The sequence below is a fragment of the Botrytis sinoallii genome (genome assembly GCF_014898435.1).
Source record: "Botrytis sinoallii strain Bc 23 chromosome Unknown BSIN_008, whole genome shotgun sequence".
Taxonomy (NCBI): domain Eukaryota; kingdom Fungi; phylum Ascomycota; class Leotiomycetes; order Helotiales; family Sclerotiniaceae; genus Botrytis; species Botrytis sinoallii.
Genome location: NW_024066035.1, coordinates 1,991,041 through 2,005,532, shown reverse-complemented (window position 1 = coordinate 2,005,532; position 14,492 = coordinate 1,991,041). Strand labels below are relative to the sequence as shown.

The 14,492-nt window shown below is 42.2% G+C and overlaps 5 protein-coding genes across 5 annotated transcripts; 2 read left to right on the top strand and 3 right to left on the bottom strand.

The window, feature by feature from the left end:
- Positions 1–1,722: 1,722 nt before the first annotated feature.
- Positions 1,723–2,064, bottom strand: EAF02_005575 (uncharacterized protein; the record flags this gene model as incomplete). Its single annotated transcript, XM_038901623.1, has 1 exon — positions 1,723–2,064. One exon carries the CDS (start codon positions 2,062–2,064, stop codon positions 1,723–1,725), a length of 342 nt encoding a protein of 113 aa, XP_038758963.1.
- A 2,486-nt stretch (positions 2,065–4,550) lies between these two features.
- Positions 4,551–5,432, bottom strand: EAF02_005574 (uncharacterized protein). The gene is made up of 2 exons (XM_038901622.1): positions 4,723–5,432; positions 4,551–4,661 (listed from the first exon to the last, which is right to left on the bottom strand). The coding sequence occupies exons 1-2, from the start codon at positions 5,157–5,159 to the stop codon at positions 4,628–4,630; spliced, it is 471 nt and encodes a 156-aa protein (XP_038758962.1). The 5' UTR covers positions 5,160–5,432; the 3' UTR covers positions 4,551–4,627.
- A 1,179-nt stretch (positions 5,433–6,611) lies between these two features.
- EAF02_005573 (uncharacterized protein) lies at positions 6,612–9,157 on the bottom strand. The gene is made up of 2 exons (XM_038901621.1): positions 8,474–9,157; positions 6,612–8,424 (listed from the first exon to the last, which is right to left on the bottom strand). Exons 1-2 carry the CDS (start codon positions 8,900–8,902, stop codon positions 6,703–6,705), a joined length of 2,151 nt encoding a protein of 716 aa, XP_038758961.1. The 5' UTR covers positions 8,903–9,157; the 3' UTR covers positions 6,612–6,702.
- A 479-nt stretch (positions 9,158–9,636) lies between these two features.
- Positions 9,637–10,417, top strand: EAF02_005572 (uncharacterized protein; the record flags this gene model as incomplete). Its single annotated transcript, XM_038901620.1, has 2 exons — positions 9,637–10,056; positions 10,139–10,417. The coding sequence occupies 2 exons, from the start codon at positions 9,637–9,639 to the stop codon at positions 10,415–10,417; spliced, it is 699 nt and encodes a 232-aa protein (XP_038758960.1).
- A 291-nt stretch (positions 10,418–10,708) lies between these two features.
- Positions 10,709–12,501, top strand: EAF02_005571 (uncharacterized protein; the record flags this gene model as incomplete). The annotated part of the gene is made up of 4 exons (XM_038901619.1): positions 10,709–11,055; positions 11,292–11,754; positions 11,977–12,354; positions 12,418–12,501. 4 exons carry the CDS (start codon positions 10,709–10,711, stop codon positions 12,499–12,501), a joined length of 1,272 nt encoding a protein of 423 aa, XP_038758959.1.
- Between the last annotated feature and the right edge of the window lie 1,991 nt (positions 12,502–14,492).

Here is a 14,492-nt window from a genome sequence, read left to right as displayed (position 1 = left end):
GGTGTGGGAGGCTGGAGTTGTGGGTTGTGAGGTAAGAGGGGTAAGTTTTTGATGATGTGGTTTGATAAATATTGGCGGATGATTTGGGGTGCTTGAGTGAGGTGTCTGGAATTGAAAAGTGCGAAATGGTTTGATGTCTGTCAAGTTTAATGAGCTTGAATGAGCTTGAATGTACTGTTTAATCTGGGATGTAGTGTTCTGATTTGGGAAAGTTCTCTAAGCTTTGAGCTGTAAAATTATATATTCCTTATTACTCATGGGATATGATATGAGTCTGAGGTTTGGTGGTGCATAGTCATAGTTGGGGGTGATGGTTATGAGTCCTAGATTATTGCAGGTGGTGACTGATGGGGGTGACTGGGGAAGTGACTGGAGAAGTGACTGTTTAGGAAATGGTTTCGTGGTTTTCTACAAGAGCGGGAGGAGTTTTGGGTTGAAGGTTTTATTTTTCCTATAGAAGTTTATGGAGATAAAGCGAGTCCATCTCTCTATTGATTCTGGGACCTTTTGATCTAGTAGAGAAACGTATAGTGTACTCAGAAGGTATGCTAGCAATCTATTTTGCGCCACATTCGCAACATTCACTAGATTTCTGTTAGTCAGAGTCAGAACCGTCTTTGGCTTCTTTGCACACTTAAATTCTGGAAATATATCATCTCCTAAAGGGGGGCTTCGGGGCTTTCAATACGAATAGAGAATAGAGTTCTACTTTTGATTCTATACTTGAAACTTAATTCCACGGGCTGTATGGCGGGAAAAGATTTTCCATGATTTTTTATTAGATTAGGAAGATTTGAGCTTGAGATTCTCAGTCATGTCATCTCGTTATTCTTATTCACGGCTGGTGATAGGGCTGAAGGGGTAAGCAGGAGTGTCTGAAACGAGTTGCTTGAGACATACCTAAACCCCTGTCCAATCAGATTAAATTTATCATAAAGAGATCCATTAATTCTATGGAAATCTATCTAAACAACGATTGCTTATTGTACAGATCATTCATATCCAAAACACTGATGCTAAAGTCGAGTGACATTGGCGATTTCAATGTACCAACACTCCTCAAAGTGGAACATCAGATAATTCCATAAAGATTCCAAAGGTACCCACCCCCGCCAAATTCTACCCGCAAGATTGCTAATGAGAATGCAATATTGACTATGCTCAAAGAATCATAGTTTCCATGATGCTAGTTATATCTTCCACCAGCGACGTTTCTTCTCAGTCTCCTTTCCCTATCCGAAAAAGTCAGCATGCTTTAAATCTCATAACGAATTGAGGATAATACTTTACTTATTAAACAAGGTCGTAAAGGCGGACGCGGCTTGACTTTATCTGAAAGTGGCTGCGGTGATTTCGGAGGAGGCCTTCGTTTCTTGAGGGTGTTTGGGACTCCCGGCGAAGGTTTTTCTTGAAAGTGGACAATTCTTTGGGGTGGTTTGGGAGTGAGTGGTGTTGGGGGTCTGTGAGGTCTTGATGATGATGGTTGATGTGATGTCGGAAATCGTTCTAGGAATCCTGTTTCTAACCGGACGTTATTCTCAGACGGTCTGGGAGTATTTGGTGCTCGAGGCCTGTAAGGTCTTGTTGATGAATGTATAGGTATTGCTGCCGGTTGATGCGATGAGCGCGTTGTTGGGATTCGTCTTAGATATCTTGTTCCTGACTGACTGATGTTTTCTAATGGATTGGGAGTAATTGGTATTTTAGGTCTCTTAGATCTTGCTAATAATCGTTGGTGCTCTTCATATGCATCTCGGCGATCTTGCGCTCTAGACTGTGATATTCATTTTCTAACATTTCGAGGCTCCTGCCTTGTGCTTGGAATTGTTCAACTGGCGCATGTATCCTGCTGGATCCGGGTCTTGAATGAGAAGCTTCCGAAAATGGCATCGAGGATCTTCGTGATGGTTCATGACAGATTGAACCTACGACGGACTTATATCTTTGCACTTCGCTTGCTGTTACTGTTTGTGGCCGAGCATGCTTGGTTTCCTCTATACTTCGTTGTAACTTCTGATATTCTTTTGTTGGCCGGAAGTGATCAAATTCGGGGAATTCCTTCATATGCGCTTCGAAACTGATTGTTGATGGGGCTCTGGGTGGTCCTGATCGGAAAACTGTTTTGCGAGGAAGATGATTTTGCTCGCAAATGCGGCTTGGGGGGATTTGCTTGGAGTGGAATATGTGTTGTCTTGGTCGGAAAATATTGGGGCTCTTAACAATTCCCACTTTTATATTCTCGTCGAGCTTGTATTGATGTTTTTGCAATGGCCTTCTGGTATTTCAAATGCCTTTGCAAGAAATGGGTATCCGTAAGTCTTGCGCGTTTCTGGAGATAGATTATTATAGTAACCTGCTTGCTTCTTTGAAAATGTCAAGGCTGGTAGTGGCGGTGGCGGGTCTTGAGAATCTTTTGTTTTGAATACGACTGTCGAAGTTCTTGTGATAGCCTAATAGGATGAGGCTCCCTAATACTGGCCAGATCCGCTTGGGGAGACTCAAAGTATCCTCCATTTCCTATGAATATGAACCAGTCAGGTTCTTTCTCTGATAACCTAGAAGTCTGGGATCTTCCGTTCGTGAAGACTTCTTTCTCGGCTTGGTATGAAATCAGCAGCGACTTTATGTTTGCCAAGCTTCAATTTGCTTTTCCTGGTGCGTGTAGGAGTTTTCCGTTAGTGAAGGCTTTTTTCTCGGCTCTGGAATGAAATCAGCAGTGACTTTATATTGCCAAGCTTTAATATGCTTTCCCTGGGCGTGGAGGACTTTTCTGATAGCGCTCAGGTTGTAGAAAGCGTAGTTTGGAGCGTAGCCATGATTGTTTGACAGCCTTATCATTTGGAGCTGGCTTATTCGCCAGTTTGGACTTTTGGATTGGATTGGGCGGCATGGCGTGATACAGAAAAGTAGTGGGAAGGAGGGGCGAAAGATCAAGGGTATTACAAGTATGTGGATCTTGCGAAGTAAATGTAGTAAGATAGGTGTGTATGGAGATATCGATGTTGGTGTAAAATTTGATTATTTTTGAACTTGATTGTCGTATGAATTGTGGGAAAGTTCCCCAATCGATGGTGATGGAAACTATAAGTAGACTCCTAGGCAAGGACTATGAATAGTTGGATTTTCTTGGTGTGCAGTCACAAGAGACCCCATGAGGCTCAAAATAGAGTCGTTTATGACTCCTGAGATTATGGCCATGTGTAAAGTATCCTATGAGTGAACGGTCGAATAAACGAAGTGTGCTTGACATGATGTGCACATGAATCATGTATCGCATGGGCGTGGAATGTCATAAGTATTACAATTATGAGTCCTGGAGTACGTAGTCGGAGGAAATGACTCGGAAAAATGACTCGGACTGCTGGAATATGAGAAGGAATGAGTTATATAATGAAAGGATAGGATAATTGTGGCTTATAGTCCTCAAGTCTTAAACATAGTCACATCAATGCTTGAGAGCGTAATTCACATCCACAGTTTGGATTCAAGGAGATCAGTTTGAGTTTTTTGGTAGAAGAGGTTCCTAAAAAGATGTGAAAAGCAACGATTGTGTATTTTACAGTCAATCTATATCTTATATCCATGTTCTCAAATACCACACTATCAGAAAACCCTCACATTTTCCCATGAAAAGCCATATACTCAGAGAAAACACAGCATCGATACCACGCGCAAACGGCCATATGCGGAACTCCGCCTTCAGTCTACATTACCGAACAGCATCCGCTTTCTTTCTACCAAAAAGTTAGTGTACTTATTCTGTTTGAATAAAGAATTGATATATTACCTCTCCAGGATGTTCTCTAAGGACAGAATCTTGGAAACTCCCTCTAATCTGCATCTTTTCGAAGCTATCACCGTTTCGACCATATTTATGCTTTTTGACGGATGGTCTATTTTTTGCGATATTAGATGTTGTGGAGTTTGTGTGCTTGACTTTATTAGGACCTTCAAGTCTGGTGATGTCGGCGAGAGGATAGTCCAACGTCATAATTGCTCTTGGAGTTGGTGTGATTTCTGGATTTGAGAATTGGGGACTGGATCGTGGATTGGAAGATGAGGATTGGGCGATGACGATACGAAGTCTTGTGGTTTAATTGAAGTGCTTCAAGTAAGTAGATTGTGTGAGCCAGATATGTGAGAGGAATAACGCTGATCAATGTATGTAGGATTCGACCCAAAGTTATTCAGCATTCGAGTGTTTGTTTCGTTTTGGTTTCTTGAGCACATCTGCAGCAGAAGGAGAACTAGTTATCCTAGAATCGATATTCCAATGAGTCACATTAGGGTTTCCTGATATGAATCATAGATATAACTACTATTGTCGTTGTGAGTAATGGAAGAAATGACTGGAAGTAATGACTGTTCAGGATACTGCTTTTGCATGAGAGATGAAAGGGCAATAAAAGTCTTGAGAAGGCATGGAGGCTATCAATATCAATCAATAAGCAGTGAAACGGCCCCTTTGGACTTCTCCAATTTTTCTAAAGCAACGATTGTATACTATACAGTCTAAAAGTATCCAAAACACCAGTGATATCAAGACCTCGCCAGACAACCCCGCCAGAACCTTAATGAAATGCAGCAATGACCTATGCCATAAGACCATTTCCAGAACCCTACATCACTAAGCAGCACCCTCCTTCTTCACTGCTGGGCTTCTACCAAAACGATTAGTGTCATTCATATATGTACGAAAAGAATAAACAGCTTTCACTTTACCTTCTGAGGTGCCGGTTTAGAAACAGATGGCTTGCGTTGAGCCCATACTGGCGGTCCCAAATCGCTTCTCGCAGCTGCTCGATGGTCTCGACCACTATGATGCGATTTCTCCCACAAATTAGGCGTCTCACCCATGGGGTTTGTCCATATGTCGAAATAAGACTGACTGTTGGAGACGGCGGTGCTCGCTTTGATACTTGTCGTTGTTGTTGTTCTTGCTGTTTTTGTACGTGGTAATATTCATGAGCACTAGGAAAAATATCTCCGACAAACTGAGACCTATAACTGGTTGGGTTGATAGGAGATGGTGAGGTCTTCTGGTGTGAGGGGAACCAAGATTCCTCGTGGCACTGAGGGAAAGAAAAGTCAGGGTTTCGTTCTTCTGGCTTTAAGGCACATTGAGTGTCCCGGACACCCCTGACTTGTGAAGATCTCATTTTCTTTAGATTTGAGACTTCGTGGATTGGATATCAAGAATCAGAAGTGAGGACTATTAGATCTATGATAATAAAATGGTGTGAGTTCTGGTGCTTAATTTGAATTACTTTGAGTAACTTTGCGTGGAAGTTGGTAATCGTATGTGTGCTTGATGAATTTGAATGTTTTGCTGTGGAAGTGTGCTTCTTGATTCGTTCCCAAGGAGATGGAAATATATTTATATACACTCCATCAATGCGGCTATGAATCAAATTAGTTACGGTTATGATATCCACAGTCATACAAACAAATCCTCAAGACATTGCAGTCATGCAAAGAAGACTGGGGGAAATGACCAGTTCGTTTGTTCATCCCATGCACAGTTTGGAGCCGTAGCAAACCAGTCACAATTTGTAATAAATGGTACGAGACTACGAGTCCATTCATGCTATAAAGATCGTGGACTCAGCTAAACTCCCGAAGAGAAAAGGAAGCGGTTATTGTCAAGAATTACAGAAGAATCAGCAACTTCACCGATATCAATACTGTCATCTCATGGAGATATACTCCCGAAACATTGATATATATCATCAACGTCATGCCCAAAATGCCACATTTACCAGTACATGTGTCGTACCACTTGAGCCACGCCTTTCATCGCCGCAGAACAACCCTTTCTTTCAAGAAAGAACTAGATTTTTTCTCACACTTACCAAGACAAAAGTAGAAGGAAAATAAATGAAAATTTCCTCATTTTTCTACTCAAAAGAACGGTGGCAATTCTCGTCCGTGACCGCCCGTAATTCAGTAAAGACGGTCTGTCCTCGTTTTAAACTAATCTTGTTCCTTTTGAGAAATCAGGGATTTGTCGCATGGGATCATCTTGTGAGGGTGGCATGATAGATAAATGTTGGGTTGAATCCTGATGAGAGAGTAAAGGCGATGAGGCGGGTAATGCAGAAGATTCAGATGTCGTTGATAACCCGATTTGACATGTGCAAAAGAATGACTGTCGATAAGCATCTGCAGGCAAGTCAACATGTGGTTTTGAAATTCGAACAGTGCGCTTTGAAATTGAACTTTGCATTCTCGAGTGATTTAAATGCTAATACCAAAATATATATGCTACTTGTGGCAATTGAATGGGTCATATCGATGTTCGTGGGAGAGTTAAAGGGAACGAGTGAAGCAACGAGTGAACCTCAAAAATCAGCTGTCATTAGGAGTCACAATATAGGATGAGGGGATACATAGCCTTCATAGTTAGCTCCTGTCGAGTTGATGATAATATAAGAAATTCGCGAAAACTATGCTATGAGAAGAGCGTGCCTTCCGAATTTCTTGATCTTCCGCCCAAATTTCTGCTTTTAAAATACATATATTAAAAAGTGCCTCATAAATTCTCTTCCGCAGTCCGCGCCGGGGTATCTATTTGTAGTTCACTTTTACCTCCTTCTTATACGCCGACTCTGCCCATTAAACCGTTTTGCATTGAATTATTGTCCCTTCTCGCAACAAATACCATATTCTGATTTCGTCAAGCTCCGCATTCCACGACTCCGACTAGAAGTACCAATTTCCTTCCAAATCTGTGTTCAACAAACTGTCAAAAAACATCGTATTATCCACTTGTAAATTGGACCAATCATCTATTTGTTGTTCCGGCTCCAACGGTGGAAACTGACTACTCTTAAAGAAAACAATAGGTTGAGCAGCAGACCATGGGCAATTATGTGAATTGTCAAATTCATTCTGCGAGTCTCCCGGTGTCATATTTTGTATAAGAGACGGAGTCGTATTCAAAGATTGAGCATCGATAGAAGGAGTTGATTGGGTGATATTTGTAGCGGGTGTTGAGGATACAGGTGTGCGTGCTATTGAAATTGTGCCGAAATAAGGGATTGTGAGACGAAGATTTCCACTTGTGCTGGTTGATGCCAGAAGGGTTTTAATAACTTCGACACTTTGGGTGGCCATTACGTCATCTTCTGAAGCGCATTCGCCCATGACACCCAAGACGGTTTCAACAAGCTCCCTGTCAGTTCTTTTTTGGTTTTGGACTGCAATTGTGTCGCCGCCTACTGGAGGAATTTCCAGTATGCTCAAGAGAAGAGTTACGCTTGCCGTGAAAGCTCCAAAATCGACCACCTTGCAACAGAAAGATTTCGTACCTGAGCGTCTGATGGTGAGATAGCGAGATATGATTTCTCGAGATGATTTGAGACAAGTAAATTTACTATATTCGTAACGACGTTCGGTAGCAGCTCGAACCATAAATGGTAAGTGTAAGAATGATTCCAGTTGAAAGTAGTAGATTTGTGACATGATTCGATCAAATTTTGCGGCGGAGCTCGGATCTTTACTGACGGTCTCGATGTAACTTGGCACTTCCCACCAAGATGCAGGCATTCCCCTACCAATATTTTCGAGTTTCTCGTCAAGGTGTTGAGTACTGGCAAATGCATGAATATAGTCGGATTGATTTCTCTCGATAATTCCTCCAGCCAAATTTGTGAGTTTTCTGATGAATAGAACGTCATGGTCGATGTTAGGATTGCTAAAAGTTTCGTGAGATAAGATCACACTATCCTCCGCTCCAGCTGGCATGCCTAAGAGTAAACTCAAGTATCTATCTGCCTGCATCAAACTTCTCCAAAGGTTGACTCCTCCAGGTGGTAAAGGTGTAGTACTAAGCTCTTCGCGTTTATGTAGACCCATAAGCTGACCGATATTCATAGCTCGACGGAATGTAAGCCATGCGCGACGTAAATTCCCCGCATTCATGTGAAACAATCCTTGGAGTACTAGACATTCCAGTCCCTGAACAGAAGCTACAAGTTCGTCATCCGAAGTCACGAGCCCTGACACTGTCGATATGATCTTATCCACTCGAGCTTCGATACTAGTGGTAATTCCTAATAGGCTTGCGTCGTATCCATGAGGTACTTGCTGTAAGCATACAGCCATGTGAAGAAGTATTTGAGCTATCACTGCGGGACTTTCCTTTGCGATGCTGGGCACATTGAATGAATGATTCGGATTGAATGCTGATGGTTCTAGCATAATATGAGCTGAGTGGTTTGTCAAAGAATGCATTAACAACCAGCAATCAGAGAAAGAGCAAAGGATATTCGTAGCTTCCTGTGATGGAAGAAGCTCCATCAGAAAATCTTTGATCCTTTCAATCTTCGTTGGTATGCAACATTGCTTAGTTGTCTTTTCGCCACCTGGTTGAGATTTTGGGGTTGTAATCTCGGATTGACTTTCCTTTTCTCGGCGACCTAGCTTCAAAGGATGTGAGCAAATATATCATGTGGGATGTAGAACCACTCACAACAGGATTATCAAAAAGGGAAAGAATAGGTACAGTTGTAGCACTGTCATATCCATTTGAGGCGTTGTTTGCAAATGGTGCAAGAACATCACCAGTACCCATGCTTTCCGGAGTGTGAATCTTAGTCGCATTATCTTGCTCTTCATATTGTTCCATTTTAGACATCAATCTATTGAGAACAAGCTCTATACGACCGAGGCGTTCACCAAGCTGAGGACCACCTGAAGATTCATGTTCTTCGGGATATTCTTGACTTATACAAGTCGTTCCACGTGAGAGGCAACCAGAACAAACGCTGACGTTCTCAGAACTCAATTGGCACTTGACTTTCCTTCTTTTGCATTCCCAACAACTTTTAGTTCCTTTTCTAACGCGCTTCTTACGATGTTCATCTTCCGCTAGAGCTACTGAAGCTGGTCGAACAGACATTTTGGATAGTGCGTAGTGGAAAGTTCCAAGAAGCTTGAACGTCCCTCGAAGTTTGAATCTTGCAACGAGCACAGGGGTCGATAGCTGGTAGTGGAGAGGGATATTAAGCTATCTCCGAGTTGCTGGGGTAGGTGGATCTGTACTTTTGCGCTATCAACAGCAACTTTAAAAGTCTGTTTGATCGCCGCAATATAATAATATGATTTGTCTTCTGATGTATAATACGGAAAGAAGATGGGGCTTTTTGAACCCTGGGAGTCTGTCGAAAGTTTTTGAGGGGTTTACATAAAGCAGAGACGTTCAAGGCAATTCTCCCATGTTTCTACCGCCGCATTCCGCCGAACGAAAGTGTCACGTGACCCATCTTCTGACGCATCAAATTTTGGTCGCTCCGCAGCCAAGATCATTTCGTCCAATTATCAACCACCATTCAACAGCTGAACCGCAACGTGCTGACTTGCTCGAGCTTGCTTATATATCACGACATATTTTACATGCATTCCCCGATTAAGAATTTGTCGGCCGGTTGGAAGAGCCGACTATTCCGAAAGTCTGTATCTAGATTTGAAGATTTGATGATCAAACAACCCTCAGGCTTTGTCTTTTGGCGTACGAACTATCCCGTACAATACGTGAACGCTTCATCCCAACTCCTCGTTCACCGGTGTTTTTTGTCTCAGTTTTGTCTAAGAACCAATTGTTAGTGATGATCCCAGATTTGTCAGCAACCAATCATGGATAACACAAAACGTTCCGCACGAGGAGAGCGTGGAGAGCGAGTTAATGGTCAGATCAAACTCACGGGTACCAAACTCACCAGACGTCGTATACCCCTGTCATGTCAAGCTTGTAGGGTCAGAAAGTTAAAATGCAACAGAGAAAAACCATGCCAAAACTGTGTAGTAAGGGGAGATATAGCCATCACTACTTGCTCATATGCCGAGAAGAATGATGCTCGTTTACTGAGGCTCTATACTTTGCAACCAGAACAAGAAGATATGAGAGCACGAATCAATCGATTGGAGAGCTCAATTCTATCTGTAATTTCTAGGGAGAAAAAGAACAACATCTCTCCTCTCCCTCCAAGTCTCGGAGAAAATAATGATGATCATGCCGGTCAAGCAGGTGGCCAAAATCTTCTGTCGATACAAGGAGTACACATTGGGATTCGATTCTCCACGATGTGAGCAAGAAGATAATCTGACATAAATGCCTCCTTGCTGAAACTTCAAATAGCTCGGAGCAATGAAAGATGCATGGATTGATGAACACGATCAATTCGAGACACCATTGCCACCAGCAACAGCTTTATATCGACCAAGTCTATTAGGGAGTCTTACTGAACCACCTGACCGCGCAACGATACTTGCATCTTTACCTTCCAGGAAAGAGGCAGATAAGCTTATTGAACGATTCTTTGAAAGTTATAACCCTTCCATACCAGCATGTTGTAAGTGGCCACTGACCAGAACTATATCTATACCGGATGGGTGTATCAAGGAAGCTCACGAATAATAAAGATTTGTTACACAAACAACTTATATGAAGCAGGTGAATTTCCCCATAATATGTAAAGTCGCCAATAGTTTGGACAAATAGGTCTGATACAAAAGATTTCTTATCTTCGAATACGATTGCATGTTTCAAAGAGCATTTTGTCAGGGATGTCTCGTTAGAGGACTGAATTTCAGCAATTGGAACCTCGATTTCGTGAATTTCATCAGCTGACCTATCCCATAGATTAAAAGTTTCTGGGAAGTGCCTCAAAAGGCTCGAATCGTCTGGATTGGTCTATATTTCTCAACCATGTGTTTGGCCCTGCAATCCTATGCCCGTAATAATGACATACCTTCTGAATATCAAGATACATTAGCGACAGTCATAGACCTTTATCGTATCCGCACCGCCCAGTGTCTCATAACAGCTGATATCACAAGACTTGTCTACTTGATGATAGAAACCATGCTATGTTACGCTTTCATTGAGTATACATATGAACGAGATGGTGATATGGGTACTTTACTTTTATCCGGGAATATTATGCGTCTAGCCCTACAACAGGGATATCATCGTGATCCGGATCAGCATTCTGCTCTCAGTGTGTATGAGGGTGAAATGAGACGTCGCGTTTGGCTGATTGTTACACAGCATGAGTAGGTAACTTTTGTTTGGGGACTTTCCAATCACATAATACTTTGCTGGCCTGGTGGGCGGGAAGTACGAAAGGAATTTACGATGTGTTCCCGTTTTTGTCAATTCGAGCATTGGCAATCTTTCGTTACAACTTCTTTGAGTATAAACCTGAGGCTAGCTGAAGTTCTCAGGTGTATATGGTTCATACGATGATTGCCCACACTTAACACCGCATAATGCTAAAATTGAACCACAGGTTACTTTTCTCCGTTCAAATCGGACTTCCAAAATCCATCAAGCTCGCTGAGTGCGATACCAAAGAACCCCGCAACCTGCGCCTAGAAGAGCTTTCCGAAGACATGACCATTCTCCCCCCATCCCGGCCTGATGATGAAAGCACACACAATTGTTACCAACGCGTCCAATCTCGAAATACGCGTGCCTACGGCTATGTCATTGAATTTCTTCACACCGTCGAACCCCAACCATATACCGAAGTAATCAGACTGGACGAAATGCTCAAAAAAAATACCACGATCAGATTCCCTCGCATCTCCAACTTGGCACTCTTTCTCAAATGGCTCACGAGACCCCATCCAATATTGCCGAAAAATTCTTTCTTCAAAAGTTTTACTATAAAGCTACACTTCTTCTTCATCGCAAATATTGGAACGCTACACTACCTGGAAACCCAGACGAATTTCGATGGTTTTCAAGACGTATGTGTGTACTATCCTCCATGACTCTCCTAAACATCCAAGTCAGCATGCACGAAGCGAGTCAACCGGGTGGAATATTAAAGGACTTAAAATGGTGGCATTTTTCCATGACGAATCATGATTTTTTACTCGCGGCTATGATTATGTGTTTAGATTTGAATACGAATCAAAGAAACGGATCCACGGAGTGGGAGCATGAGTTATTGTGCTGTTGCTGAAAAGAAAAAATCAGAGGCGTTGATCAGGGCGAGAGACATTTGGAGGGAGGTTGAAGGGAAGTGTAAGGATGCTAAAAGGGCAGTGGATATTTTGGGAAGTTTGATCAAGAGATTGACGGTAAAGGTACAAAATAATGTTGTGTTGAATGTAAACCCGGAATGTGTCAAACAGCCTCCTATTGTTACGACTATCAACGAGGCGAATGCGGAAATGCTTGGTAATTCGGTACCAATGTATACAGATATCTCTGTGCCGATGATTTTCGCGAACCAGGACGATAGCTTCAATGATATAAGTATGATTCCAGAAAATATGTTCGATACAGGAGGGATTTTTGGAACCTTTGGGGAACAAGTCGATGTACCGGGAGATTTTGATTGGGTGAGCCATACCCGCTCCTAGCTCCTATATTCCTATTTCAGACATGGCTGACCAGAAACTTAGGATGCATGGGATCAAATTACTATAGGTCCGCATGCTTTAGGACAAGAAAGGGATTTGGAAATGCGCGAAAATTATTGGCTGTAATGATGGCATGCATATAATGGCTAGCTCCGCCGAATCAAAATAATCACAAATTCAAATGAATTTACTGGAAGTTTCTTTTTATATATGTTATCAATGTAGAATTTTCTTGGAACTTGCAACAGTTCTCCGTCTCCGTGCCTTTCATATAAGAACCATATGCTGAAATCGAATCCGCTCTTTTCTTTCTCTAATAACACACAAGATTCTGGATTGTGGCTTACAGGTGAGCGGAGTGATGGTGTGGGTTTCGATTAATTCTCTGGAGAGAGCAGGAGTATTGCTGCTTGATATGGATAAACGAGAGGGGGTAAATGAGCAAATATGGATGTCGGGTGATCTAAAAAAATTGGTAATGAGAGAGACTTATGACAATGAATATTATGAAAATGAAAATGCGCAATCAATTTGGAAGACGACAACAATTGAAGTCTTGGACGGTGAAATTAAGCATGATGCCAGTTTTTGACCGAGCATCAGGTTATCCAAATTTGTTCTCTCTCTGTTCAGTAGCCCTACTGATTCCAAAGCAAATGTGGTTTTCTCTCCTGCCGATTTTCCTTGTCAAGTTTCATTCGATAACGAAACAGTAAAAGTAAGAGGAGTCTTATATACTCATACGTTTTTCTCATTCTTTTCGCTTTTTGGATTTGGCTATGCGTACACAATACTTGCGCGGCAATCTGTAAAGTGCGTTAGCTAAGCTCCAATCAGATTCAACAAATCAAATATAACGATTACAGTTGTACTTCATAATTCTTCAAATCTCAGTCAGACGCGATTCTGCGGAACATGTATAAGAGACCCCAAGTATCTGAGAAATTCTATCACGGATTGCCATAGGAAACGAATCCGAGTGAGAAATTATGGTCGGTGGAAAACGTATCTAGTTCTGTGAACGTGTGGAAAAGCAACTTTGCTTGTGTGAGACCTAGAGCATAGGGCATAGATGTATTTGCAAGTGTCCGTTTACAGTATGACTGACACCGATGAAAAGCGTCATTGACGACGAGGCAAACGAAGCGATGAAGATCAATATGAGCGACCCGGAACTTTCGTCCTAACTATCGCATGTAATTTTCAAGGATTTTCGCATCTTTTGACTTTCGGAAATTGGGTTCAGGAACCTTGGGGTGGCAGCAGCAACAATCATCCGCGTGCTCTGATTAGGTTCTGACAGATGAGGGGTTTATGTAGTATGTACACATCATTTGACTTGTACAGCTTACAGATGCAGTGCTGATGATATAGGATCCACTCAAATGTTCTGGGGGACTCAAACACGAAGCTTTCCATCTCATTGTTCAGCTCCCCAGCTCTCAGTCATAACTTCGCTTGAAGTTTAAACATAGAGTTCCAAAACCCCGCGTCCTTTTCCTCACACAACAGGACTATCTAGAGACCATGTCAAAGCATAGGAAATTAAGAGCAACCATTGATCAGATTTCCATGAGAAACTTTTCCCTCTTTCACGATCGACATGACTCGATCACTTGGCTCTCTAGTCACTTTTGGCTTTACGTCGCTACTGAAAAGTTTACGGCAGTAAAGATCCAATAATGACAATCAATTCGAACATTTCGAAAGACAATATGATTCCACTGTTACTACCGTCTGCCAAATCCTTTCGATCTTTAACCTCCTATGAGTTGTCTTGAAATGTTACTATCCATCACATTACATGACCAACACTAGTCGAAATAACAGCTAATTACCTGCTGGATAGAGAAATTCTCAAGCAGCCACACTTTGTTTCAAAAAGCTTAAAATCCTACCATCGTGAAACTAAAACTTCTCTTAATGGTCTGCCAACGCCGTTGTAGACACTTTGCCACCAAAAGCCAGGCAAACAAACGGTTAATCGGATAAACGGCACGGGATTTACCCCATGACTACCGAAGAACGCCCTTTAGCTCGCCAAGCGCCGGAAGGATGATTACGCGCTTGTAAAGCGCATGGCAGTTATGACGATTGTGGACCCTTTCGATCCATTT